General features: G+C 47.2%; 1 protein-coding gene across 3 annotated transcripts in view; it reads left to right on the top strand.

Annotated features, from left to right (window-relative positions):
- The first annotated feature begins 1,141 nt into the window (after nt 1-1,141).
- Nucleotides 1,142-26,954, top strand: part of NHSL2 (NHS like 2) — a 77,585-nt gene continuing 51,772 nt past the window's right edge. For all 3 annotated transcript variants that reach the window (XM_088151515.1, XM_088151516.1, XM_088151514.1), the window contains exon 1: nt 1,142-1,844. In XM_088151515.1, coding sequence (XP_088007641.1) covers nt 1,565-1,844 — 280 coding nt within the window. In that variant the 5' untranslated portion in view covers nt 1,142-1,564. The remainder of the gene's footprint in view (nt 1,845-26,954) is intronic.

Below are 26,954 nucleotides of genomic sequence, written 5' to 3'. Positions count from 1 at the left end.
GCCAGCATTCCCCAGAATTCCCCAGCCTCCCATTCTGGGAGTTGAAGTCCACTCATCTTAAAGTTGCCAAGGTTGAGAAACACTGCTTTAGACTTTCAGACTCAACATACATTGAAATCAACAGAGATCGTGTGTGGCACTCCAAATGGAAACAGTGATATGTAAAGTCTCGGGCATCTTCTGTGACTTTGAGTTGGCCTTGAATTTTGAAATGTCCATAGGCCAGCTAGGCCCGTGGTGATGCTGTTTACACCATGGCCAGCAGGTGTCACGATAACCCCATCTTTAGAATTTTACTTTTTTCTACTTTTTGCAACCCGTGCAAGATCTAGCCCATGTTCCAACTCTGTCATTGGGCACGAGGTTTCTGGAGCCTTAAGGAATTCGTATCGTGCCAAGAAAACTATGGAGAAAAGAGACTTGAGCTCGACTCAGAGAGGACTTTCAGGCATCCTATTTAAAGCCGGGGGCAAGGGGGCGGGGGTTGCCTTAAAGCGATCAGATCCAGCAGAAATGATCAGGTAATAATGTCCCCAAATGAGAGACGACACGCCCTATGCCCAGGTTGGAAAATGCTGCGTTAACATAATAGCATCGTAAGATTAAACTTATTTTGTTCTCGCGCTCCATTGGGGTGCGCAGTGCAGAAGACCCCACCCGCTTGTTGCGCATCCCGAGGGGAATCACGGAGCTGAGAAATTCGAAAAGTAACTCTGAGCACGTACAAAAAGTGTGCTGCGGTCTGCCTCTCATGCCGGCGTCCAGATTTTTGTTTAAAGTCCTTGTTTTCAGCTGCCTCTACTCATGTTTGTTCCTTAAGCGACGATCCCAACCTTCTCCCCAGCGCGATCCCCTTCTTTTCCACTCAATCCTCACGACAGCCCTGTTTGGTAGACCAGCATCGGAAACCTCGCACGCCGGGTTAAAAAAGAGGAGAAGAAATAGACTGAAACGTCCCTTTTCAATGCCTCGCTCCCGAGTGCGTTTGACGGCCAGCCAGGGAGAGGCGGGTTTTTCGTGTGTGTAGCTCTTTTGCGCGTCCGTTTCCTTCCCCAAAGCGGTCCATTCCGGCTGATCTCCGTCGGGCGCTGGAGCTGCACCCCTCACGGAGCCGCGATCCCAACGGCAGAGCCGCCCCGTCCAACTGCGCCGCCAAGGGAGCTGTCTTCTGCGACTCGGCTCCTCGAAAGGCTGGGCTGGCAGCGCCCTGGACGATTCCCCCCTCCAGCTCCGCCGGCGGGCCAGAGAGAGACGAAGGCGCGGTCTTGGAAGGCTGGGAAGGAACAGCACCCTCGCGATCGCCCAGGATCGCCGACGGTCGCCCGCTTGGCCAGGGAGCCCTCGAAGATTCCCCGGGCCGTTCCCCTCGGGCCCCTCCGGCGCGGCGAGGCGAGGCGAGGCGAGGCGCTTCTGGGCGGCTCTGAGAAGGCGCGGGGCGCGCTCGGGCCGACGACCGACGGGGCGCCCCCCCCCCGGCTTTCCGCCCCGCCTGCGGCCGCGCGGAACCTGGCACCCGCCGGCCCTCGAGCCGCGACGGCGGAGCCCTCCTCGGCAAGGCGGCGCGATGCCTTTCTGGAAGCGCACGGTGGAGCCCCGCCGGCTGCTCCCTTCCGCGGCCGCGGCCCCGCGCCTGGCCGCGCTGCCGCTGGCCCAGCTCCACGAGGTGTGCGGCCTGACGACGCTGGCCCTGCTCCGCCAGCTGGCCGACCTGTGCGGCCACTCGGCGGCGCTGCTGGGCGACCTGGAAGGCCGCCTGCTGGAGCTCTCCCGCCGCGCCCACCGCCTGCGGGGGCGCCTCCGCCGCGTGCGTGGCCTGCTCCGCCCCGGGGCTTCTCCGGAGCCAGGTAAGGCGAGATGGAGCGGGGGGGGCGCCGGGGGAGGAGGGGCGGGGAAGAGCGAGCGAGCTGGCAACCCCTCCCGGCGAGCGCGGAGGAAGGGGTTAACGCAAAGGAAAGGCGGTGGGCTTCAGGGGTCTCTCCGCAGTCCCAAGCCGTCACCCAAGAGAGTTTCTGCAACTCCCTAGGTTGGCTCTTTCGTGAGGAAGAACAGGGGAAAAAACTTTGCTCACGCTCAGAGGCTTTCCCCTTTGCCATTTCGAGGCTTCAGCGGTGGGAGCCGTTGCTTTCGCGTTGCTTTGCTTTCTTCCCTTCCGTTTTTGGCAGTCTCCTGGGGGCGGGGGGGGGGGGTGAGAAGTGCCTGGGAAGCTGTCCATCCAGGTTCTGGGGGCTGGAGGAGAAGGGGAGGACTCGCCCGATTAGGGGGGGAGGCATCCCTCTTGCAAGCCGGCGTTCCTTTGGGCTGCAAGGATGGCTCTGCCCCCCAGTATCCTGAACAGTGTCTTGAGACCAGGGCAACGAAGCAAGGCAAATGCTGGGGCTTAATTCAGTGTTGATGCGCCTGTGTGCGGCCTTGAATGCCTCTGGAAAGACGCCCACCCACCCACCCCTCTTGGGGCTGGGAAGAGCCCCTTTTGCTTGGTCAAAACCCCTGCCACTTCTGGGGAGGTAGAGCCGGACTTTGCCTCTGTGACCACATCGCGTGGAGAGTATTACGGCTTCCCGGGGTGGGAACCCGGGTTGGCTGGGTTCTGGTGCCCCAGTCATGCGGTATGGGGAGTCTGGGACTCTGCGTTCTAACTGAAGCAGGTTCAGAGGAGAGTAACAGAGATGATGCTGTGATGCGTGGTGGGGAAGGCGTGAAGGAAAGGGTGTTGCGCGGCTCTCTGTTGCCCGGTGGACTGCTTTCAGCAAGGGATGGGCTAGCTGAGCGGGTTGCAACCTGTTGGCCTCCAGAGAGGCTGGATTTCACCCCCCAGAACCCTCGTTATGCTTCTTTTATTTCTAACTGGTGGATACCTGCTTTCTTCTCGTCAGCTGTCGATTTCTTACAAGGTTCTTTGCGCTGCGGACTTGACACAGCAGGTCAAGAAGCTTCAGGATTTCTCAGCCAAGGAACTAAAGAAATATAAAAGGTGCCTCTGGTTGCAGACCGTCCCGTTCAAACCTTGGAGCTTGGATTGCTTTTGACACTGCCCCGCTGTGAGTTCCTCTGCTCCAGGCAGCCCTGCACTTTGATCAGCCCCATCAGTGGGGCAGAAGGAAAGCGATGTGTTTGGGACAAGAAGCTGCCGAGACGTTTGGGGCTGGGGTACAGATGGGCCTTCCTCTGTCCAAACTTAATGTTAGTCTGGCCAAACATAACCCTTTGGGGGGGGGCTGTTTATTTGGAGACAAGACGTTCAGCCCTAGTGGTTAGTATTTCCTTCTCTCTTGACATAGTTCCCTTTCTCCTTCCAAGTGAGCAGCTGACAGGGCAGATTTCAGAGAAAAATCCAAACAGTACACCATAAGGCAGTGTTTCTCAACCTTAGCAACTTTAAGAGGCGCGGACTTCAAGTCCCAGAATTCCCCAGCCAGCTTGCTGGCTGGGGAATTCTGGGAGTTGAAGTCCGTGCCTCTTAAAGTTGCCAAGGTTGAGAAACACTGCCACAGGTCTCAAGTGACATCTCTTAAAACACAAAAACCAGCATAAAACAGGAAGAAGCAGGGAAAAATAATAAAGAGCAGAAAGAAGAATTTTTATTTCAGAATCTGTTTCAGAACAGGCGAAGGAAGAACTAGAAGATTTGTGGGTAGGCCCCGTTGTTGATGTTCATCGACTTCATATTCCCCAGTAATGAGCAAAGATCTCTAAGGATGATTCACGTCGATCTAGACAGCCCTTTAATATGAGGATGCCAAATTTTTGGGTCTTTTACAAATAAAAACCAGAGCCTCATACTTGAGCCACAGTCCAATTAATCTTTTTTTTTTTTAAGTGCGTAATGTATGTTACCCTCACTGTACACAAATGATAAATTGGCAGAAAGATAGAACGTTGCATCCCGCTCTTTGAATTGGCTTCAAACTAGTCAACCCAGAAATCTCTGAAAGTTCACAGACATATAAAGCAATGCTACAATTTCAACTAGAGTGTTTGGTCCCTGACTCATGCATTTCAAAAGAGAGAGGAGGGTTCATTTGCCTTCAGCCTATCTTTCATAGGTTGGCGATGATCAAGTATCTTGCAACAATCCATGATAAATAAGAAACGGATCCATACAGAATGTTCAACTTGAATATTGGTGGAAGTTTACAATAGACAGCTGGCTATTTCGTCTCTGAAGAAAGCAAGCAATGAAGAATAGTGGATGGCTTTAGGAAAGGAATGGGATTAATCTGTGGGCCATATTATGGCGTCCGGCACTCTGAGAACACACTGAGAGCCGTGACATTTTGTGGTTCTTCTCCAAAGTTTTCAAGGTTAAGGGTGAAGGAGTTCTCAAGAAGGCAGATGTTGTCTTTCCCTTCTCATCCTTAATATCCCCCAATTTTCCACCATGACCTTGGAAAGGGCGGTTTTGAGCTGGGAAGGTTTTAAGGGGAATCAGACGAGTTTGCATTTTCATGCTTTCCACCCTTAAAATCCTAACTAATATACTGGGCTGGAAAAAGAGTGTCCTGGTTGTTCCAGTGACATCACCACATTGCTGGATGGCTTCCTAGAGAGATGTTTGGAAGGTTGAGCGGCAGTCCCCAACCCCATAAATGTTGTCCACCCCTAATTCAGAAGGCCCCTGTCATAGATTCGCATTATGATCCCTGGTGGAGTCCTTCTCTCGGTCTCAGTTGCCATCTGTAAAATAGGAATAAAGTTCTGGCAGAACTTTTGCTGTGAAAACTGTGTCCTAGTTGCAATACAGGTCTGGCTGTTGCAACTTTCTCCAACCTGGTTGAACTCCAGATGTGTTGAACTATGGCTCCCATCTGGTCACAACATAGAACCTACTGCGTATCACATCTGGAGCACACCAGGTTGAGGAAGCCTACATTCTTGGTAACTTGTGGATGACAGTAATACCTGTTCAAAGGATTTTGCTTTGTACTAGGATATATTTAGGCAGGCTGAGGTCATCTACTGAGTTTCACTTCCAAGGGAGAATTTAAAGGGAGCTCCTTGGTCTTAGTTTGATGCTCTTCTGCATCATTTGGATTCAGCCCTCTGATGCTACCAATAAGTCAGGGAAATAAAGAGTTAAATGTCCTATCTCAGACGGAAGCTGTGCATCTAAGGGGCCATAGTCTCCTGTTGCAGTTGGATCCTTCTTCTCCTTTTGTAGTGACTTTGGGATGTGAGAAATGTGGGGATGATTCATCGGCTAGAGTTCCAGATACAGGGAATTAGGAGTGGGAGAATAAATGAAACCTAAACCCAGAACATCATTTAGGATTGAATTCGGCACGCAGGAAGGAGCCACAGGGTGGAGTACAGATACTTCCTGGGTTTGGACTGTAGCCTTGGAGAAGAACCGTTCCAAACTGGCGGAGAATTGAAACTTTAAACCGCTGGAGGGTGGGAAAGAGCGACAGGAAATAGGAGTCAATGAACTCTTTATTATTCCCCAGAGTCTGCGTGCATGTCCCTCTGCAAAACTCTGAAGCCAAACATGTGGAGACAGGAAGCTGGGCTGGAGGGGTTTCATCTGTAAAATGGGAATAATGTCAAGCAGCGTAACGGGACTGATGAGAAAAAGGCTCCAGGATCCAATCAAATCCCAGTTGGTTTTGGTGGGAGAAAGCCGTTTGCGCCAAATTCTCTCCTTTGTAAGTCACTAAGAATTAAACAGCATTTCACTGGCTGAGGCATAGCTTTTGTCTTCAGTGGCAGGTGCTGGGGCTTTCTGGAAAATCCGAACCCTTATTGATGAAAGTAATCCAAACGGTTGCTGTTTTATATTTGGTAATAGGAGAAGCACTCTCCAGGTATAGGTTTCTTTAAACATATTCTCAGCGTGGGTATTCAAAATAGGAGAAACTGCTCCTGACCTCAAGATCTTCCAATGCTGCTGGTGACTGCAACATGCCTCGATTAAAGGACATATTATCTTCTTTTCAAACAGTCTCAGAAGCAGACCATCCCCATAAACCATCTGTACAAGGCATGTTTAAAAAGAAAAAGGACTGTTTGGGCTGGCATAAAAACTCCTTTAGGTAGGAATGGACGTCGTCTGCTTCTCACAAGACCCCTGTCCCTGTTTTCACTCTTAATTTTGGGGAGTGGGGAGGATTATGGTGCCAAAATGCAGCTGTTTTGCTGCTGAATTTCAGCCCTGGGACCCGAGCGCAAGCAGGCCTCTGAGCTGGGGGTGGGGAGAGATGTTTAATTCACCTCCCAGTAACATTGTCATCCTGATCTGACCTGTCCACCTGCATGTTTAGAGGCTAAGTAACCTTGAATACCTACCTGTGAACTGGGGCAAACATCCATCTGAATTGCAGGAAAGTGCCTTCTCTGTAGCGAATGAATCTCTGATCTCTTGCTGATAGTTCCACAGCACACAGCGAGCCAACAAAATGCCAATCTGTTTATTATTGCTGTTGTTGTTTCATCTTTATCGTCTTTTTCCTTCCCCCTCCAAGTTGTAGAAAAAAGAATAATAAAACCAAGTCCAATAAAAACAGTCAACGCAGCGCTCAACACTAAAATAGTTTGGCATAAACCAATAAAAGTACGAGCGTATCCATTTAAAAAGCAGAGTGACCCCGAAGCAGTTGCTACTCAGCAGAGGCCTGAGTGAACAAATACACCTTTCGTTTTTGTTGAAAATGAGACAGTTGGGGGCAGGAACCGCTGTATTTCCCCAGGCAGGAAGCTCCAGAAATGGGCTGCCACCATGGAGAAGTCTCTGGTCTTTCAGGCTGCAAATCAGACCAACAGTGGATCGTAGCTTACAGGCAGGTGATATTGGGAGACGTAGTCGAGACTATAGGTCATAAGAAGTTGGGGGTATATAGATACGGTGATCATACTTTCTTGGAAAAAAATAAAGGACAAACCTGAAAAAGGGGCAAATCTGAAAGAGGTTCGTAAAGATAAAAAAGTTGAATTGTTTGTCTTTAGAACTTTGGTTTACCAAGGGAAATTCAAGAGCAAAACCAAGAAAAACTTTACCAACATGCGTATTCTGATACAAAATATCTAAAATCAAAGAGTATATGTACATTTATTTTAAAAAGACCATTCGATTGCCAGAGTTTTCACATGAAGGTGAAAGACTGTGCACGAAGCGGTGCCCTTTGTACGGTCAGAGTTAAACGACCAAAATAAAGGGCAAAAGTGGGTTTTTGAAGAATAAATAAACCCAAAGGACAGCTTTCTGAAATAAAGGACTGTCCTATATATATATAAAAAGACGTACAGTCTCTGTATTTGTAGTTAATGTCAATTCCTTGAATTGGGCTCATAGGCAGCAGCTGTGTTTTCTGCTGTAGAGTGAAGAATAGCTTTTGGAGAAGATGGCCATCTTTAGTCAAGAAGGAATGGCACCCAAGGAAAGAGCTGGGCCAGACGGACAGATTTGAAGGACCATTGCTTTGCTTTGCTTTATACATTAAGGAGTGGAAAGGAACGTCCTTGGGGAGGTGAATGTCTTCCATCCCCCCCTTTTTTTAATCTGTTCAATCGCGTCTGATTCTCAGAGACTGCCTGGACAAGTCCCTGCAGTTTTCTTGGCAAGGTTTTTCAGAAGTGGCTTGCCATTGCCTCCTTCCTAGGGCTGAGAGAAAGTGCCTGGCCCAGGGTCACCCCACTGGCTTTGTGCCTAGGCGGGACTAGAACTCACGGTCTTCCAGTTCTAGCCTGGTGCCTTAACTCCTACGCCAAACCGGCTCTCTGCCCCCCACAACACCCTCCAAAAAAACCTCAAAAGATTCCTTCCACCACATCACCAGGCAGCTTCCTGCAGCCAGATTGGAATTGCAGCCCCCACCCTCCAGGGCCAGCACCCCTCCCCTTCCTGATCCACCCCCCTACTTTCCCTGTAGCTGCCTCCAGGTTACTGTAAATCTCAGTCAGTACCACTGAAGGCGGACAGTTCACAGGTCCATATTCAGCAGTGTTCCTCAAACTTGGCCACTTGAAGATGTGTGGACTTCAACTCCCAGATGTGTGGACTTCAACTCCCAGTTAACTCCCAATGTGGACTTCAACTCCCATTTAACTACCGTAAATCTCAGTCAGTACCACTGAAGGCGGACAGTTCAGTGGTACTGAACAGGTCCATTTACAGCAGTGTTCCTCAAACTTGGCTACTTGAAGATGTGTGGACTTCAACTCCCAGAATTCCCCAGCCAGTCTGTGAGTTGAAGTCCACACATCTTCAAGTGGCCAAGTTTGAGGAACACTGATTTACATTCTGAGAAAAGCCATCAGAGCCAAAGGCCCATCACCTCTTCCTTCTCAACCTTAACACATCTCAACTTGGCAATTAATCCTTGCTTGATTGTGATTAATCTTAGAAGGCAGCATCACTTTTGAGAGGGAAACGTGTGTGTGTGTTTTAATGATTGTTTTCCCAGGCAGCTCTTTTGACATGAAATGGAAATAGTTTCTTCTTTTGGGTATTGTTTGTCTCATCTAATATTCCCCTCCTTCCTCCTGTAATGATATCTGGTGGGCGTGTCTGACCCTCCCATCCAAGTCCATTTTAAAGGAACCAATCTGAGGTTTAATCATCGGAAAGAAGGCTTGGGGTTTCTGAGTGTGTACAGAGTTTCCTTCCCAGTCCTACCGAGCCATTGCCGTCGGTATGACACACAGAGTTGGAAATGGGAAGGGGGACTTATTTTGAGAGTCTGTGGTTTGCTTCCGGTACAGTCCACGGAGATTGCATTGAGGAAATGAAGTGCTCTTGTTAGACAACTTGTGGACAACTTCCTGAGAATACAGTGCAGTGGAAATAAAATCCTTTCAAGTTTGTAGAGCTGGGCTGTAATTAATGACCTAGGCTACAATTTCAATCGGCCTCTTATTCCTCTCTCAATGAACTTTTGGAGGCCTGGATCCAAGAACACCTGAATGAACAGGGGTGTGCATGAAGCAAATATTTATTAATAGCACATTGTTGCTCGCAGAATGTCCTAGTTTCAACTTAGTCCTGGGCCGTTCAGTTAAAGATGGCAAACAGTTTGACCTGGAGAAAGGTAGCTGCTGATACTCCAGTTTATAGCAAATCCTTCAGGATTGCAACTTGGCAGCAGGAACACTGAGACACACTTAACAGTAGCGGTAGAGCGTCTTTCCCCTAGCTGGTAACCCCCAAGATGTGTTGGGACTGCAATTCCCAGAATGCCTAGCCAACATTCTGGCGAGAGGATCATGGAAGTTGTCGTCTGTACCCACACGGAGGGCACCAGGTTGTGAGAAGCTTCACCTGAGCTCCTGTTTTGAATTCCAGGTGGACCCTTATGCACTTGATCCCATTCTCTCAACCACATGAAGTGCCCGGGTGTGCATGCTGCTTGCCAGTGTGATTACCCATCATTCCCCAAAGTAACCTCTGTGGCATTATGGGAAATATTAAAAATGTGAATGTCTCTCTATCTGCCCTTCTCCTGCTTGGTGCCATCAGTGATTATGGCTGCTGGTCCAGAAAAGTAAAAATAAGCTCATCTTTGGGTCAAGCTTAGCTGCTGGTGTCTTATATAGACACATCCATGTGGTATTTATATATTAAATACAATTATCTGTATGAAGCCAATTGGAATGACTTACCGCCAGCTTACATTGAAAGCATCCATAACATCAAGACAATGGAAATAGAGAATGAAATAGAGCCTACTTGGTCCTCCGTTGACAACTCACTCCCCAAATGGGTTTTGCCTGGGACAGGATGGCTTCTAAAGGATAAAAGGATTGGGGTTAGCCTGACCTCAGGAGATCAGCTGTTCCAAAGAGAGGGGGTTGCCACTGAGAATGCCACACATCTCTGTAGGAATGGCCACTCACAGCATCTTCCTCCACTTGATTAAATGTGGTGGGCCGGGTCTGCTTGGAGAAGATGGTCCCAAGGTAACAAGGTAGTGTAGAAATGTTTGCCATGGACATAATCTGGTTTTCGTTTGGCTTCCCAGTCTAACCTAGAATCCTGGGGGGTTATGGGGATCTCCCATACAAGTGCCAGGTCTGAGCCTGTTTGCCTCCTAGATCAGACAAAGTTGGCTTGACGCGGACCCTCTGACATGCAAATTGAGTGAGCCACGTGGATCCATGTGGAGCTGAAGCAAAGAAGAGCCGTCCCTTGCTGGAGAGATTGGAGCTCTGTCCTTGACATTCCACAAGGAAAGAGGAGGTGCTGCCCCTTGGATCAGACTTGGCTGGTCCTTGTCCAAAGGACAGTGTGTTCCCCCCAAAAGCGGAAATGAATACAGTGTTCCAGAAATAGGTTTCCCACTGCTTAAAGGCCTTGGCCAAACCAAACGTTTGCAAGGTCCCCAAACATGCTGAAGTTGCAGATCACGCTGCCTTTAAAAAGAAGAAGAAATGCTCACACTGTAGGGTCAGATAGTAGTTTCCTTGGTCTCTTGGGTGACCTCAGCCACCTTGTGTCGATTGCTTGTTCTGGAGCACAGATTTGCCTGCTTTCCTGTTCAGGGAGTCCCCAGGTGAAATAACAGTTGGAGAGAGAGGGAGAGCAAGAGAGCATGGCTTCTCTTGGGATCCAGCTGGGAGAGCAAATTCAGGCTGTTTAGAGATGGCTGCAGGGTTTGTTGGACCGCCTCTGGAATTGCTGGATCAACATGGTTTGGGAGAAAAAAAAAGGAACATGTTGGTTTTCCCTGAAGTGGTCCGTTTCCAGAAGAGATGTTTTACAGATCCCTCGTTTATACCATTCCTCCTGGATGTATCCTTCTGCCCATAGTTGGCATGCCTCTCCATGCGTATGCATTTTTATATGTATTTTTCAATATCCACCAGGTTTGGAAGATGTGGTCCATTGAAGTTCATTATGTTCATGAAGATAGGCATTTAGTCATAGATAGACTTTCATTCATGTTGTTTTGGATTTCATGTGTTTAACTGGCAAACCGCATTGCAACAGTTCTGCAAAATGCCAATTTTGAATGATGATTGATTCAAAGGTGTAAGATTAGATAAGGGCATGTTTAAATGCAAACAAAACACGTTTCCCATCTTTCTATCAGAGCCGGTGTGGCTGAGTATCTAAGATCTTGGGCTGTGACTGCAGAGACCCAAATTCACATCCATTCACAGTCATGGAAATTCAGTGGGTAATTATGGACCTCAGATTCTCATCTCAGCCTACTTCATGGGGTAGTTGTTGTGAGGCTAAGATGAGGGGAGATACCCATGTAAGCTGTCTTGAGCTCCTGAAGGAAAGGTGAAATATCAATTGAACAAAGAAATAAAACTTCAGTTTGTCCCAGGTTCAGGCTGAACCATCTCCACTAAAATGAGCAGGTAGTGGATAACATAGACAAGTGTTTTCTAACCTGGGGAACGTCCAAAGACATCGATTCAACTCCCAGGATTCTCAGCATTGACCGTACTGGCTGGGGAATTCTGGAACTTGAAATCCATATGGAAAGAGAGTGCCCAGCCTGAGAAATATGAACAATTCAGATGAAGACAATAATGGGCTACCTGGACAAGGAGTCTCTCCCTGTTTCTTTCCATCCTGCTCTGGATTTTGTTAAAAGTTTTTTGAAACACCTCCATTCCTAGAACTTGGACATCAGCCCATAATTTGTTAAGCTTAGAAGTTTTTCCTTGGTAACCACAGTGAAGAGGGATCGGAGTCCTCTAACTGCAAATAGATGGGGTCTTCTTTTATGAGGGGTTGGGAGCAACTTTCCAGATGGATGGACAGTGCTGGGAGTTGTAGTCCCAGTAAAGTCTGGACGGTACTGAATTTGGGGGAAAAATGATCTTATAGAAGCGTTCCTCAACCTTGGCGACTTTAAGATGGGTGGACTTCTGGCTGAGGACTTGCTGGCTGAGGAATTCTGGGAGTTGAAGTCCACCCATCTTAAAGTTGCCAAGGTTGAGGAACCCTGTCTTATAGGATTTCCCTGGGAAGAATGAAACCAAGAGTGTCTGTTCTGAATCCCAATCATCTTGAGAAGGCTGGTGTGGGTCTTCTGGGCTGTGTGGCCGTGTTCTGGAAGTTTTGTTTCCTAACGTTTCGCCAGCACCTGTGACCGCCATCTTCAGAGTGCAGGAGCACAGACAGGAGCGGTTCTCTCTGTGCTCCTGTCCTCTGAAGATGCCGGTCACAGGTGCTGGCGAAACGTTAGGAACCCAAACTTCCAGAACACGGCCACACAGCCCGGAAGACCCACACCAGCCATCGTATGCCGGCCGTGAAAGCCTCCGACAATACATCTTGAGAAGGTTTCTCATTCGGCACTTTTCTTTCTGCAGGAGACCATCTTGCTAGATAAACACGGGGTGGAAACACAGGGTCTCCAAGCAGGGTGGGGCGTATTTGATCAGAAAGAAAACAAGAGTCCGGTTTAGAAACGGCTTCCAAACGAGGGGAATTTGTGGGGCCTGAGGCTTCCCTAACTTCCAAGCCGGCCAGGCTGCGCGGAGGAAGAAAATCACTTCCAGATTTCAGGCTGCGATCCAGAGGGCAGCCCAGGGTGTAGGTTTTGGCAGAGAGAAAGCACGCTTGGCACTGAAGCAGCCAAGGCAGGGATGCTGGGTGCTCGAAAGAAATGCCTCTTGCGGAACAGTTTCCTTTCCCTCGAAGCGCACACTCTGGCCTGAAGCTTCAGCTGCTGTTTTCTCTCCTTGGCTCACAAACCGCTTTACAGAAAATGGTGCAATCATCTGAGCAGGCTATCCGGGACGTGTTCGCTTTGTCTTCATCTGATGGAATGTTATTCCTCCATCGCTGTCCTGCACACAGCCCAAATCAGTGAAGTGCCTGATTTTTTTTTTAACGTTTCTAGTCCTCATGGGGAAAGGACCGGGAGGAGAGGGCTTGGGGACTTGAAAAAAAAAAAGGTAGAAATAGAAATGCAAATGCCTTGAAAGAAAGGAAAAGTGAAAAAAAAATGCAGGAGGTTGGGAAATTTGAGAGAAAATGAAAACATTAAGAGGAAAAAAAGAGAGAAAAACTGAATAAAGTGGTCTCTTTTCTCAATGTTTTCCTTCTTCCTTCTCAGGTCTCCACATCTCTCTGCATAACTTGTACACAGTCAGTTGAGAAAGTAACATTATTTTATTATTACATTGATTACCCTTTCCATGGTCACTACCAGGTAGAGCAATGTTGTCCAAACTTGGCCACTTGCTGGGGAATTCTGGGAGTTGAAGTCCACTCATCTTAAAGTGGCCAGGTTTGGACAACACTGAGGTAGAGGATGAGTGACATTTCCACCCTTCCTTGCTGGCATCTTCCTGTCTGCTTTTTGCCTTCCTCCTTTCTGTGAGTGGCTGGGAACCATCTTCTCCTCACCTGCCCAACTTCTCTATCTCTAGGCAAGTAAGCGGTGGAATGCCTCTTCTCCACACTCCTGGCTGTTTCTGGATGGCTGTGAAGTCTTTCCATGAGATGCACCTCTGTGGGTGTGGTATGGATGGAGGCAACCAAGCAGAGGTAAATTTGCAAAAAGGAGGTCATCTGCTGGACCTTCCATAGGCAAGTGTGTCTCTGCTGGTATCTCGGGACCCAAACTGAAGTTTAGGAAATTCAGCCTATAGATCTAATCTAAGAGGACACAGTTGAAGTTCAGACGGTTGAATGAAGCCAGGAGATTCCAAATATAGTTAGGACTGGAGAGAATTGGGTGGTCACCTGGGAGTCCCAGTCTAGATTAGTGTCCACCATTTGCAGCTCCTTGCCCCAGTCCAAGCAGAAACCAGTAACGCAATTTCTTCTTAGCTTGTGAAGGCAACAGCACTAAGTCATCTCCGAATTTCCCTTCTTTTCCTCCTGCTCCTTTGTCTTTGTCTTCTCTGCATTTCTGCAAATGTGTTCAATGTTGGTGCCTCTTCAGCAACCCACACTTGGATCTGCACTTGCAAATTATCATGACAGAGATCAATCATGTATGTCAACCATTGACCAGGGGTATGATTTGAACTGTTGAAGAAGACGACAACTTGACATATTCAGCTTTTGCATATCAGGGGAGGAGGAAATGGAGATCTTCTTCCTTGGGCAGGATCTCAGGTTGAATGGATTCTCTTGGAACCTTCATTTCAAGAGAAGTCCAAATGTGCCTGTTGACCCATGGCCTAAATAGTTCCTACACTCTGAAGTAGATTTGCCCAACCTGATGCTTCTGGCCAGATTAGGACTACTTCTCCTAGACTTGCTCAGCCAGCAGTGTTTGGGGATTCTTGGAGTCATGGTCCAAGTTCACCTGGGAGGCACAGAGTTGGGCAAGACTGTTCATTCAAACTTGTCTGTAAACTGAGCCTAAAGTACTGTATATTTAGTTTGGAAAAACAGACCCCTACATATACTATTTCCCTCTTTAACCCAGCCCCGGTGACCCTCCCGATTCACTAGTTCCTTGAATTTTTTGATTGCAAGCAACTCGGGAAAGACGCGTCGTGGTTCCTCAAAGCGCCTTGCCCTCTGCAGGAGTGAAATAACAGGTTGGTGCCAGCAGTTACACCAAGCTTTAAAAATCCATAATCCTTCTGCAGGAGATGTGATCTGGAACGGCTCGCCGAAATTGGATCCCCCGCTTTCCCCTTCCCCCTGCTGCTGTTTAGAAAGAAGCTCCACCTTTTCTTCCATCTTTCCACATTCCTGGTGATATGAAAGAACAGCAGAGAGTTGGCAACACTGCCAAAGGAGATGAAAGAAAGGAAGGAGGTATGGTAAAAATTGGCTCACCCTGTTTGAGAGGAATTGCAAGGGCTGAGTGCCAGGATCATCTTGGGGAAAAAAAAAAAAAAGCCCACTCCATGGGTGGCCTCTTCTGTTGTATTTTGGTTCTGACTTATGCCACCCAGGGTGTGTGCAAATAGTTTACACAACCACTCTCAGCTTAGGGATTGGCTAGGATGCCGAATGGCTAGGGCTGAGGATTGAGAGGAGAAGGGCTGGCGTCAGGCTTAAGAAAGACATCAAGAAATTGCTGTCTTGCCTCCTCCGCCCCCATGTCACTAGGGGTTAGCCCTGTGAGGTAGTCCAGCCAAGAAGCACAACACTGAATCCTAGCTCTCTCTCTGTTGTAAGGTGACATGAACAGACTCTTGCAAGTCTGAAAGTATTTCTCCCCTCCTCTCCTTTTACTCTCCGGAAAACTAGGGAGGGTCCCTTCTGAAATGCTTCTCATGCCTCTTCTTCTGTGGGCTGAGATACCTTTTACATGACGGTTGTCCAGTCTGCAGCTCTTCCTCCTGTCTCCCAAGGTCATTCCCACCTATCATGACACTGGGCTCCCTGATAGGTTTGCAGGTAGCAACAGCTGTGAGATCAGTTTGTATAGCCAAGTCCCCATTCTCAAAATGCCCCAGTAAAGGGTCACTTTGGGGCACTGGCATTCTGGGAAATTAAGATGGCACCTCAGGCTAATTCCTTACAGCTGGGACCAACACTGACATTTCCCACAATGCTTTGGGGTGATAATGGGGCAAACACATAAGAGAAATTTTAAATGAGGTAGAGCAGACAGACCAGAATTTTTTATAGCTCCCATTTTCATGTCTGTTTCTTCAAGGACCTTTGAATAACTCCTACGACTCATGGACCTTTAAATGTGGCCATGGTGGTATAGAATGACTCTAGAACAGTGTTTCTCAACCTTAGCAATGTTAAGCTGTGTGGACTTCAACTCTCAGAATTCCCCAGTCAGCTGATCTAGAACAAGGTGTCTTCTAGATCAAGAACAAGGCGATCTAGAACACGGTGTCTTCTGAGCCTTGGTATTTTATTTAGATGTTTATAAAAATAAGTCAGGGGTTGGAATATGACCCCCATTGGTGCCAAAGCATCTTGAACTGACACCTACAGCCCCCTACATTTCAATTTAAAAACAAATTAAGAAGAAGCCAACATTTCAATGTGTCCTCTAAGATCTCATGTCTTTAAGATGGTGCAAGATTTTAGGGGTGGTTGTTCCAATTCTGGCTCCTCCTTCTTTTCTCTCCTTTTGCTACCCAGCTGTCACGCACCAGCATCCTTGAAAGATTCCTGTTGTAATTCCCAGTGCCTGAAAAGGCTGCTGATCACAACCATAGACCCCATCATGAAAGAAATGGCATGCAGGACCCAAGACATGATCCTCCAAGAAATTAATTTGAGATGCCCCCAAACGATGCCCCAACTGTAGTATCATTTGACCTCCGTAACATGAGAGCAAATCCAATCTCTCCCGCCGCCACACTGGTATGAGTGGAAAGATAATACCACAGCAAATGAGCGAAACCACGTCTGAAGCGGAATCACCTTGGAAGTTCTAAAAGCAGGCTCTTCTCAAAGCTGGATGCGTGCCATCCACCAGAACGCGCAGGCGCTCTGAATCGCAGCCACCTTACAATCCTTCAAGTGTTTAAATTCCAGAGGGTCCCCCCGCCCTGACAATCTCTTCGAAACTGTTCTCAGGCTCTGTTAGAATCGCTCTTCTGCTTGGTATCTCTACAGATGGAGCTCTCTGGCCAAGCTTTCTCCAGCAACACAACGGCTCGATTGAGCTCTGCCACATCGCGATCCAAGGAGACTTATTCTTAGATGCCTCCCCCATCCCCACTCTTCCTGGCAACGTTGCCCAAAAGTACCAAGCACGCGGGGCTGTTGGCAGGCCCCCAGACAGTCAGCGAGGGCCCTGCACAGACCCACAGAGAGGCCGGTGCTGGGCTGGCACCAAGTGAGTTTCAGTGGAGAGGTTGGACTCCCCCTGGCCCTAAGCCCGACTGAATGAGCTGAGTGTGCTTGCCCAGAGAAGGGGCATTATGTGTGCGCATAGGCACATTTTCCTGAGTGAATTAGCGCCCTGCGCTCTGCGGCTCGTAGTTGGAAATTCCAGGTTTGCTGTCCAGATCGGAGCAGGTGTTCCTCCAAAGACGCATCTTGGACCGGCCCAAGCAACACATCTGGGCTGGCCGGTGGCTTCCAGAAGCCGTGGTGTAGTTAAGCCTTCCTGAGGGGAAGCCCTGGGCTTGGGGATGCAGGTGAGGAACGTGTCTGCATTAACCGTATATCTCTGTGCGGGTGCCGGCTCATTTTTTCTCCTGAATGTGCTTTTCAAACATTTTGGTCACAGGCAGAAACCGAGCGGTGAAGCCTTCTCATTGCTGTTTCCGTGTGCAGAGGTTAAAAAGAAAAGCCACAAGATTTTGGCTGGTTGTGTGGTTATTACAGGCATAAAAGTGCTACCAGTGTGTATATGTATGAGTGTGTTTAGAGAGCAAACCCAGATTTCTGTCAGTGTATATTTCTGGGTGTGTCCTTGGATAACTATGTATTGCTAACTTTGGGATTATTTGAAGGGCTGCCGGCTGCTTTATTCTTATTTTATTTTTATTTTCTTCCAGCAGCCAAAAGAGGAGAGCACCAATGGCGGGGGTGGGTGGGACTAAACAGGAAATAAAAAACTCCAAGCGCTACACAAACATTTATATAAAGCGATCCCCATTCTATTTCCAATTAGGTCTTTCTTCAGTATTTGTGTATCTATATTTGTAAATACTCAATACCCAGTAAAAATAAAAAAGGGCATTGGGCCTCACCTCAAAAATAATCTCTTCTTTTCCTGCTTGAATTACTCATGGCAAGTGAGACAGGGCACAAATGATGTAGGTATAGGAAATAACGAAATACTGTAATAATTAAATAATAATTCAAAATTAAGCCACCGCATAGGAAATAATGAAATAATAATTAATAATGAAATAATAATTTTAAACACATGGCATAGGAAATAATTAAATCTCAACGCATAATTAAATCACAATTAAAAATTACGCTATAGGAAATAATTCTGCAGGGGTGATCCAGTCGCGATACCGCATTGCAAGGACTGGTTTAAGCCGCTGCTGCCACCTACTGGCTGTCTTGAGCATAACTGATTCTGGAAGGAGACTACTGTACAGGTTGTCCTCACTTAACAACCATTTGTTTAGTGACTGTTCGAAGTTACAACAGTGCTGAACAAAGGGACTTACAACTGGTTCTCACACTTACAACCGTCGCAGCACCCCTTACTACCTGTTAGGGAATATACAGAAGACATTTCTTTCCAACATTCACTCATTGTAATCATGTTTTAAATTGGATTGGTTTGAGCAGAAAAGCAGTTCTTGGAAATAGATGCCAGAATGGGCTATGGAAAGCGTGATGTGCTATTATTCCATGCCCAAATGGCCATCTCGAATATGTTGCTGTGGGCCAGAGGGAGCAAAGGAGAAGATCAACATGGGTCTAGAGATCTCTCACATGTGTGCCCCAGGATGGCAGGGAGGAATTAAGGGAGACCTATAATAAAAAATATTTTTCCTGCATGTTCAGGGAGCAGCTCCTCCTCTGCAGGGGCTCCTAGGAGATGTCCCGCAGAGCCTCCTGGTGGCTTCTCCTCCTTGCCAAGCAGCCTGGCTACTCAGAGCACCAAGTTGTGACAAGAGTGACAGATGGAACATCTTCCACCAGCCTTGTGTGTTCCCTCTGGGGGGTTGGGCACCCAGGGAGAGCCCAAGTTTGCAAGGGAGCAGGAGGGTGGGAAAGAGCGGCCATTTCTTCTCTGCCTGGAGCCATGGGCTGCTGAGTTAGAAGGCAGCGGCTTGCTATGGTTAGGCCTAACGTGCCCTGTTGTGATGGAATGGAATTATGAAGGCCAAGCTCAGGGAGATAAACATTTTCTTAGCTCGCCAGAACCACGTGGGAGGAACAAGAGGATGAAATTGGCACCTCCCTGAGGAATTCACACTGTTGTGGCTGGATGACTTTGGGAGTTGGGGTTTTAGTCTGGGAAGATTCTTGCTAGAGGTTGTAGCTAGTAAACATAGCTGGACTGAATTGGCGGTGCCTGTTGGAGTTCCTTGGGCTAGGCCTGACATCAATCTTCCCAGACTAAAACCCCAGTTCCCAAAGTCCTCCAGCCACAACAGTGTGAATTCCTCAGGGAGGTGCCAGTCTCATCCTCTTGTTCCTCCCACGCGGTTCTGGCGAGCTAAGAAAATGTTTGTCTCCCTGAGCTTGGCCTTCATAATTCCATTCCATCACACCTGTGAAGCTGCCCATGTGGTTTGTGGTTTAGCGTTTTGTGCAAACAAAGCCAGTTGTGGCTGGAACATCAGACTAAGGTTAAGCAAACCAAGCCTCTGTAGAGGTGTAGGAATGACTCAGTTATATATACAGGTTGGTGGTTGTTTGGGACGGTGTTTGAGAAGTGACCTCCATGCCAGCTCCTTTTGGAAAGTAAGATTGGACCACAGCCTCTTTCTCCACCCATTATGCAGCTGCGGGCGATGCCCTCTCTTATCTGACTGTTCCCTTGGCAGCATCTCTTCGCCCTATTTCTCAAGGTCTTTCTCACCTACCATTACACTCTCCCTTGGATGACTTTTTACCACTGCAGTTTATACGGCACAGGGCTGCAGCCACCCATTTTTATTTTCTAAGGATACCAGTAGAGTCAGAGGTAGCACCTTGCTTGCCATCTTCCTGTTTAATTTTAAATAATAAATGGAATGAATCGTTAAAAATCATCAACTCAGATGGGGTTGGGAGGTGGGTAAGTTCAGAGCTGCGGTTTGCCTAAAGCACCACCAGGTGGCACTGCAAGAGAGCGGCTTCAAAAGGTCTTGACCTCAACATCTGCATTTCAGCTCTTCAGCCTAAGAGGCTCTAAATGACTTTCTACTGTCCTCTCCCTCCAAGAAATAAAGATAAGAAGGCAGGAGGAATCAGTGATTGGGTGGCACAGGGTCAGTTTATAACCTTACATCATCCAAATAATTAGAACAGCTCCTATTAAACCCAGGCAACCTGGCCTAGGTTGCAGAGGCTGGATCCATTTCTAAAGTAGGGTTATCTGGTCTACAGAAATCCAGGCGAGCACTAGGGGATAGCAAAGGGCAAGAGATGTCTGGATTATTCCCCCACCAGTAGTTGGCCCGAGTTTTGCAGACCAAAACTGGCAACACTACCTGAAACTAACCTTTTAAAGAATCTCAGGGGACACTTTTTTCTTCATTACCAAGAGTATAACAGTCCCTATAAAAGCCAGAAAAGATCAAGGTGATCATATGGCCCAGCCTCCTGCTTCGTAGAGGCTCTGGGATATAAGATGTGCCTGCAGTCTCCGTGACAAATTACTAGCCACCTCTGATTAAATTCCACTGACCCTCTGAGCGCTTTGTCACTGGGGACAAAGCGCTCAGATCTTTAAGCAAGGTTCTCCTCCTGTGGAGCCCAAACCAGTTTCTCTGCAATTCCCAGCTGTTGAAACTCCTGACATAAGTTTCTTCTGAAAGTTTTCACTGATTGACCTCCTCCAGCAGCAACTTAAGGTTTCTCAAGGTTTGGAAGATAAGCAGGGGTGACCTACTAGAGGCTTCTTGGGGAAGTTGAAGAAAACTTCAACTTCTTTACAGTTGCCAAAGAAACAACGTGGATATACAGTAGTCATCAGGTTACCTGGAGTACAGCAGGAATTGAAGGAGACTTGACCTTTTAGCCTGCGATTCAGGATCTCCTACGCACTAGAGATGAGCTGCTGTTGATAAGCGTAATCTTCCATGAATTTGCCTGGCCCCCTTTTAAACCCTTTCTAAATGGGTGGCCATCAGCACATCTGTTGGTGGTGAATTCCTAGGTTTAGCTCCACAGGGCCAACCCTTCTGTAAAAGAGGAGAGGAAGATAGACTTGAATTGATGCTGACCATGTTTTTCTGGTGTGCTGACATTCTTTCTTTTATGAGCTCCTGGAGAAATTTGACAATTCCAGGCGAATGTTACTGCATGGAGATGAGAAGGTGTTGTAGGAGGAGAGCTGTGTTTGTCTATGGGGGCAAAACACCATAAATCTGGTAGTGCCTTTTCCAACTAGCACATTTCATTAAAAGGCATAAGCATCATGAACTTCATCAGGTGCATAGAGCGACGAGATTGATATAGGAGATGAGAAGGGAGAATCAAGATAATGTGGGCTATTTTCTGTAGGGCAGTGTTTCTCAACCTCGGTATCTTAAGATGCATGGACTTCAACTCCCAGAATTCCCCAGCCAGCATGGCTGGCTGGGGAATTCTGGGAGCTGAAGTCCACATGTCTTCAAGTTGCCATGGTTGAGAAACACTGGTTTAGGGTATGGTGGTGAATTCAGGGACTAGGAAGGGAAAGGAGTAAAAATGGTAGGTGGAGTTGGAAAGAGAAAAGAGCCCTTTCAGAAGTACCTGGAATTAAAGGGAAAAAATGGGAAAGGATGCATTTGCAAAGGAGCCATAAAGTGGTTTATTTAGGGCAGTGCGCTGTGTGAACTTCACTGTTGTGATTTATAAACTGTACTTAGTATTCAATGTGAACCGGGCCAAGAGGGCTTGTTCAACAGATCAATACACTATGGCTTAGTCCAATATCTGTCCTTAACCCTGCTCCTGGAAGGAAAAGAGAGCATTGACTCATTGGGATCATGAAGGATGTTGCACTGTTTGCCTGTTTACTCGGAAGTAATTTCACTCAAACCTGCTCTCAGCAAGAAGCTTTGTGTATTCAGGTTTATCAGGGCAAAAAATCAATGAATTCTTACATTCTTCGGAAGTGATATCATATCTGGACTGAATCTTTGCTGTTCCCCCTTAATTTTAATCCAAGAATAGGACTCTGCAGCAACAAAACTGCTGATGACCCTGAAGGGACCTGTGTGGACAAAGGAGTAGCTTGTTCTTATTAAAAGCAATAGCCAATCTTTTGGTGTTTGGATTTTGCCAATGTATACATGTACTACAGATTATTAATTAAAGAGAGCCTTGGCCACAGTCTATACCCATTGTAGGCTGGCCCCAGTGCCAGAAGCTAGGTTTTTTTAAAGGTAGCTTTGCATCCTCTCTGGGTTTTCAGGATCAAGTTGAAAAGGAATTAAATAAATGAGTGCAAAGACACAGAGGTGGAAAGAGAATCAGTTGCAGTTCTCTGAGGCCTAGGGCTGCTTAACATGCATGCTTGCAAATGTGTATGCTGATCACGGGGGTGTATTTCAGTTCTGCCTTTATAAAGGTAACAACAATAATCCAGAAAACAAATGCACGCAACAGCCTGCAAATTTATTCTATTGTACTACTTTGGTGGTAGTCAGTGACTGGGAATGAACAGGGTTAAGGAACATATTCTCCACAATCCTATAGGAATGTACACTGCAGGGGGTTAGTCTGCAACCAGCCACAGCCGAGTAAATGTTTTGAAAGCGTAGACTTCATCCATTCGCCTTTAGGCCACGCTTGCCGTGACAGCCATCTTGTGAGAGAGCCTCCATGTGCTCTCACCATTCCAGTTTTCCTCCCAGCCCATCGATAAGATCTATCGCCTCGCCACAACTGCCCTTGAATGTTCTCCGCTGCCTTATCACTTGCCTAAAATCTAAGAGTGGGTTTCTGCAGCGGTGAAATCTTGTCTCCCTTTCAAAGGTGGAGTCTCTTTGGTCTCCAGGGTCAGACAAGAGTTGAGTGGCTCCACCCTGGAAGATGGTGGGGTGACCAAGGTGGTGAAGGGCCAGTTAGAAGGGAGCCCAGGGCAGGCTGGTTTCATCATGTGAAGATGGGAGGGCTCTGCTTTGTCCGGTCAAGAGCTTCACGGGCTAGAGAGGATATTTATGCATGTTCTCCAGTGTTTGCTACTTCGAGTCCTTGATGCTGGCTACGCTTGCGAGAGGGGAGGAGGCAAGGGGATTTGATACAAGGTGATCCACGGACTTGATTTTTGCAACATGGCCTGAGAATCCAAGCTGCAATCTTTCTAGCTGGGAAGAAACCTTAGAAGAGAAGGTATGTCCGGATCAGTATCTTCCCCCCTCTTGACTCTTCCTTTCTTTGGTTCCTCTCATGCTCCTTTTTCCTGGGATTGATGACTTGGGTTTTATGAAGCAGTTGCTAGCTCTGTTGGCACAAGTTGCTAGAAGAGCCTGGTCAGGGGTTGACTCCGCGGCCATGACTTTGCCTCAGCGCTGCAGTGATCTGATCTTCTGATCCAGTTCTGCAGTTCAGCTTTGCAAAGAGAATTGCTCACGTTTAATCCAGAGCATCTCCAGGTAGGGCTGGAGAAAACGTCTGTCTGAAATCCTGAAAAGCAGAGCAAATGATACGGAGTGTACAGAACCCAAGCCCCTACTTTAGCGTTGATATCAATTTTTCTCTTTCTGCCTTCTGTGAAAAGTTAAGTTGGAAGTTAGTGTCAGCCATGGGACAGAAACCTTTTGGGCATTTTAGATGTTTGCACTTCTCCCTCTACATAAAAGCTTGTACAAACAGAGCTTCTAGACAGGAATATAATTTCAACATTGGCTGGGTTCCCATGTCACCCTAAACCAGTGTTTCTCAACGTTGGCAGCTTGAAGATGTGTGGACTTCAACTCCCAGAATTCCCCAGCCAGCCATTTTTTCCCTTTATGTGCTTTTCAATAAATTGTTTAAAAATAAACTGTAAACCTGGGTTGTGAAAATATAATGGCCATATTCCCATAACATGCTGTGGCCAAGTAATAATCATGTATTATTTACATGATGGCTGGGTCCTGCAGCCTGGCAAAACAGTTGCCAAATTCCCAGCACAGGCTGAATCACAAACTACCCAATCATTTTTATTGTTTAATCCATTCATTCATGTCTGATTCTCGGAGACTGCCTGGACAAGTCCCTGCAGTTTTCCTGGCAAGGTTTTTCGGAAGTGGTTTGACATTGCCTGGTTTCTAGGGCTGAGGGAGAGCGACTGGCCCAAGGTCACCCAGCTGGCTTTGTGCCTAAGGCAGGACTCGAACTCCCAGTCTCCCGGTTTCTAGCCTGGTGCCGTAACCACTACACCAATAGCCTAATGGTTGTGTGAACCTAACCTTCATGTCATGTTATGTTCAGTAAAACGTGCTCAGGAGTTGTCATGTCTTGACGTTCCGGCTTTTGGAATTCTTAATCTGCAGAATCCTGGGACTCCAATTCCCAGAATTCTGCGGTCTCAGCATCTGGAGTGTGAAAATCTGAACTTCCTTTGCATAGTTATGTAATGAAATGTATACCCTTGTCATTTTACAAGTGCACACAAGGTGGCTTGCGTTCAGTCAGTACAAAGTGAAGTAACAGGGCAAAGGACAGAAGGAAAACATGGTTGGGAGCATCATAAAATCACACCATCCAGACTGGCTGGCCTGTGTCAGAGAGGGAATTTTGCCAATTTCGCTGTCACTTAGTGTCTTCGTTTTTAATTTCCACAATTTCCACTAATCAACCCGAACAGTTTCTCCACGCATTTGCATTCCCGTGTATGCTTTTTCTCATGTTCTGTTCCAGAATAGACTGTTGCAAATTTTAAAAGTTTGACTATTGAAATAGCAATATTCTTAAAAGACAGCTTCGAGGTGTAAATGTGTTCTGGCATCCCGTAGTTTGGATGGTACAAAAGGAGTAAGTCTGTACTGTATACATTTATTGCACATTTATTTACTTTTAGACTAAATCAGAACAGAAGAATGTTTCCCTTTGTTTCCTAAAGCAGCCTTTTGGGTTTAGGTTCATTCTTTTTGCAAAATTATTTCATGGTGTTATTCTTACCTCAAGTGAAATGATGGCTTGGGGTTAGGGTTGCTGTTGGTGGTTTGTGAGCCAAAAGATGATGAGTTTTCCTTCTCTTCTGAACTGGTTGGAAAGTTTGGGTTAAGACTGCAAATTGTACCTGAGCAACTGGAAACCCCATTCTTTTTCCCTAACCTGGAGCAAAAGTCATTTTCCTCTGGAACAGAATTGTACTGAAAAAGAAAGGGGGTAAAATCTTTGCTCCCACCATTGGTTTCAAGGTGACCTTGATGACTCTTAGAGTGTGGGATTACGAGAAGTGTGCGCAAAGCAAAAGCTGGAACTTGGTTATACAGTATTAAGTTCTGTTTTGTTCTCATTGTCGGGTTCTTTTGCAGGACGGCTGGGGCTAAGTTATTTTATCCGATGCTTTGGCATCAGGTTCATTTGCCTGGCAATCTGCAGATATTCAAAGGAAGCAGTGCTGGTTTGCTGAAAACATCGCGGTGCCGCTTCCCATGAAAAATCTTGAAGCGATTTACTGTAACACGCAGACAACTGAAATGCTAGGTTAAAGCAATGGGTAAGAAAGACTGAATGTTCAAGCTGAAGATAAAAGGGCAATAAAACACAAGATAAAAGAAGCAATAAAATAGGAACAGAGTAGGAACCGCAGTAAAGAAGTTAGAAAGTGCCCCAGAAGCATTAAGGGATTGTTTTAAAAAATGGGGAATATAAACTTGAATTTAACTGGCACTGAAAGGACAATATAGAGCAGTGTTTCTCAACCTTGGCCACTTGAAGATGGGTGGACTTCAACTCCCAGAATTCCCCAGCCAGCATGGCTGGCTGGGGAATTCTGGGAGTTGAAGTCCACCCATCTTCAAGTGGCCAAGGTTGAGAAACACTGATACAGAAGGTGTTGGGTATCTCTCATTGGGGTGGCATTCCAAAGATTGGGTCCCTTCCAAATATGATCTTAGTATATGGTCTCAGTTGAATACCACAGCATATTACATTATGCTGGCCTTTTCCAATCGCGGATAGCTCTTAGCTTTAGCAGGAGAATAAAATCGCTGTAGGCATTGCAGGTTTGGTAATAGAAATGCCTGTCAGTCCAGTCTGCCTGGGGATCCATCTTCCCAATCAATCAGGAGAGCAGTCATGAGAGTCACGGTCCAAAATACCTGAAATGAAGGCTACGTTCGGGAACATTTGCTCTTGCCAAATTTTCCATGCTGATGAGGGTTTGAGAAGACTCGCAGGGAAATTGGAGCCCGCCGTTTGCGTTTAATTTGCACACGAGCAAAATACCCGGGTTGTTGGGGGGGGGGGAAAAAAAAGGATAGCCGTGAGAGAAGAAAGTTCTAAGTAACGGTGCTCAGAAGGTGCGGTTTCTTGCCAAAATAAGAGATGCAACAGATGATTTGTGTGGAAGGCTTACGCCAGCATCTGCACCGATGGGACATCTTCTGTGCGTGCAAACGTGCGCATCAAACAGGCAAGGAAGGTGTTAACAAGTACAAACTGTAAAACATGCTCCCCCCCCCTCCTTTCTTCTATTTTTTCCCTTCTCTCTCTCTGGGGCCATCTGTTTCCAGCCCTCCTCCTTGCTTCTATTTGAATCTTAAGCTTTGACAAATAAAACCTTGTTTGGACTGACGGTAAACCTGTTTTCTAAGAGCTTGCAGTATCCTGAGAAGTTATGGTGGGGGGGAGGGGGAGGAGGTATTGAACACGGGTCATGCTGCCAAAGGAGATGAGATGCGGAGTCAGGAAGAGGACCGCCGCAACTGTGCAGAAGTGGGGTTTGGGGACTGGGTGTGCACGCCGGCTCTGCATTCTTTGGACGTTGATCACCGCGGCTTCCATGCAAAACCTCAGCGAAAGCCTCCAGTTGCATTCCTACGTATTTAAAAGATAGGAGGGCACCGACCTCTAGGATTCGGATCTGCCGAAGCAGATTTTATTCATGCGATCTGGGGAAAATGTGGCTGCAAAGGGCAGGTGGCCCGAAGGCTATTTTTAAAATTGGACCTAAAAATGGGAAGCAAAGGCATGGAGGAGAGAAATGCTTTGCCTCTCATGTTCTCCTTCCAGAGGCTAGGGAAAACAGCCCCCAAGAAGTATAGATCAGCAAGAGCTGCACTGGGATAAACCAATCCTCTTGGGCCATCTCATAAATACCCAGCCCAGCTCTGGAGATCTGGATCCAGGATTAGAAGTACTTACTGAGTGTTCTCCCAGCAACATCGCGGAGAGCCGACAGACTTCCTGGATGGCACCTCGTTTGCTGGTGTAGAGACTAAGGAAGAGGGCCTTGATGGGAATATGCCAGAACGTTTACCCAGCCAAAAGGGGTTGAAACTTTTTTCAAGTCCAGAGCAACAAGATAACATTCAGAAGTGGCTCAGACAGACGCCTCCCTGATTCACTGGAGCAT

The sequence above is a fragment of the Python bivittatus genome, unplaced genomic scaffold (genome assembly GCF_059951505.1).
Source record: "Python bivittatus isolate LINGU-HERP-01145 unplaced genomic scaffold, Pbiv_v1 ctg000670_np1212, whole genome shotgun sequence".
Lineage (NCBI taxonomy): Eukaryota > Metazoa > Chordata > Lepidosauria > Squamata > Pythonidae > Python > Python bivittatus.
This window is presented reverse-complemented; position numbering and strand designations above follow the sequence as displayed.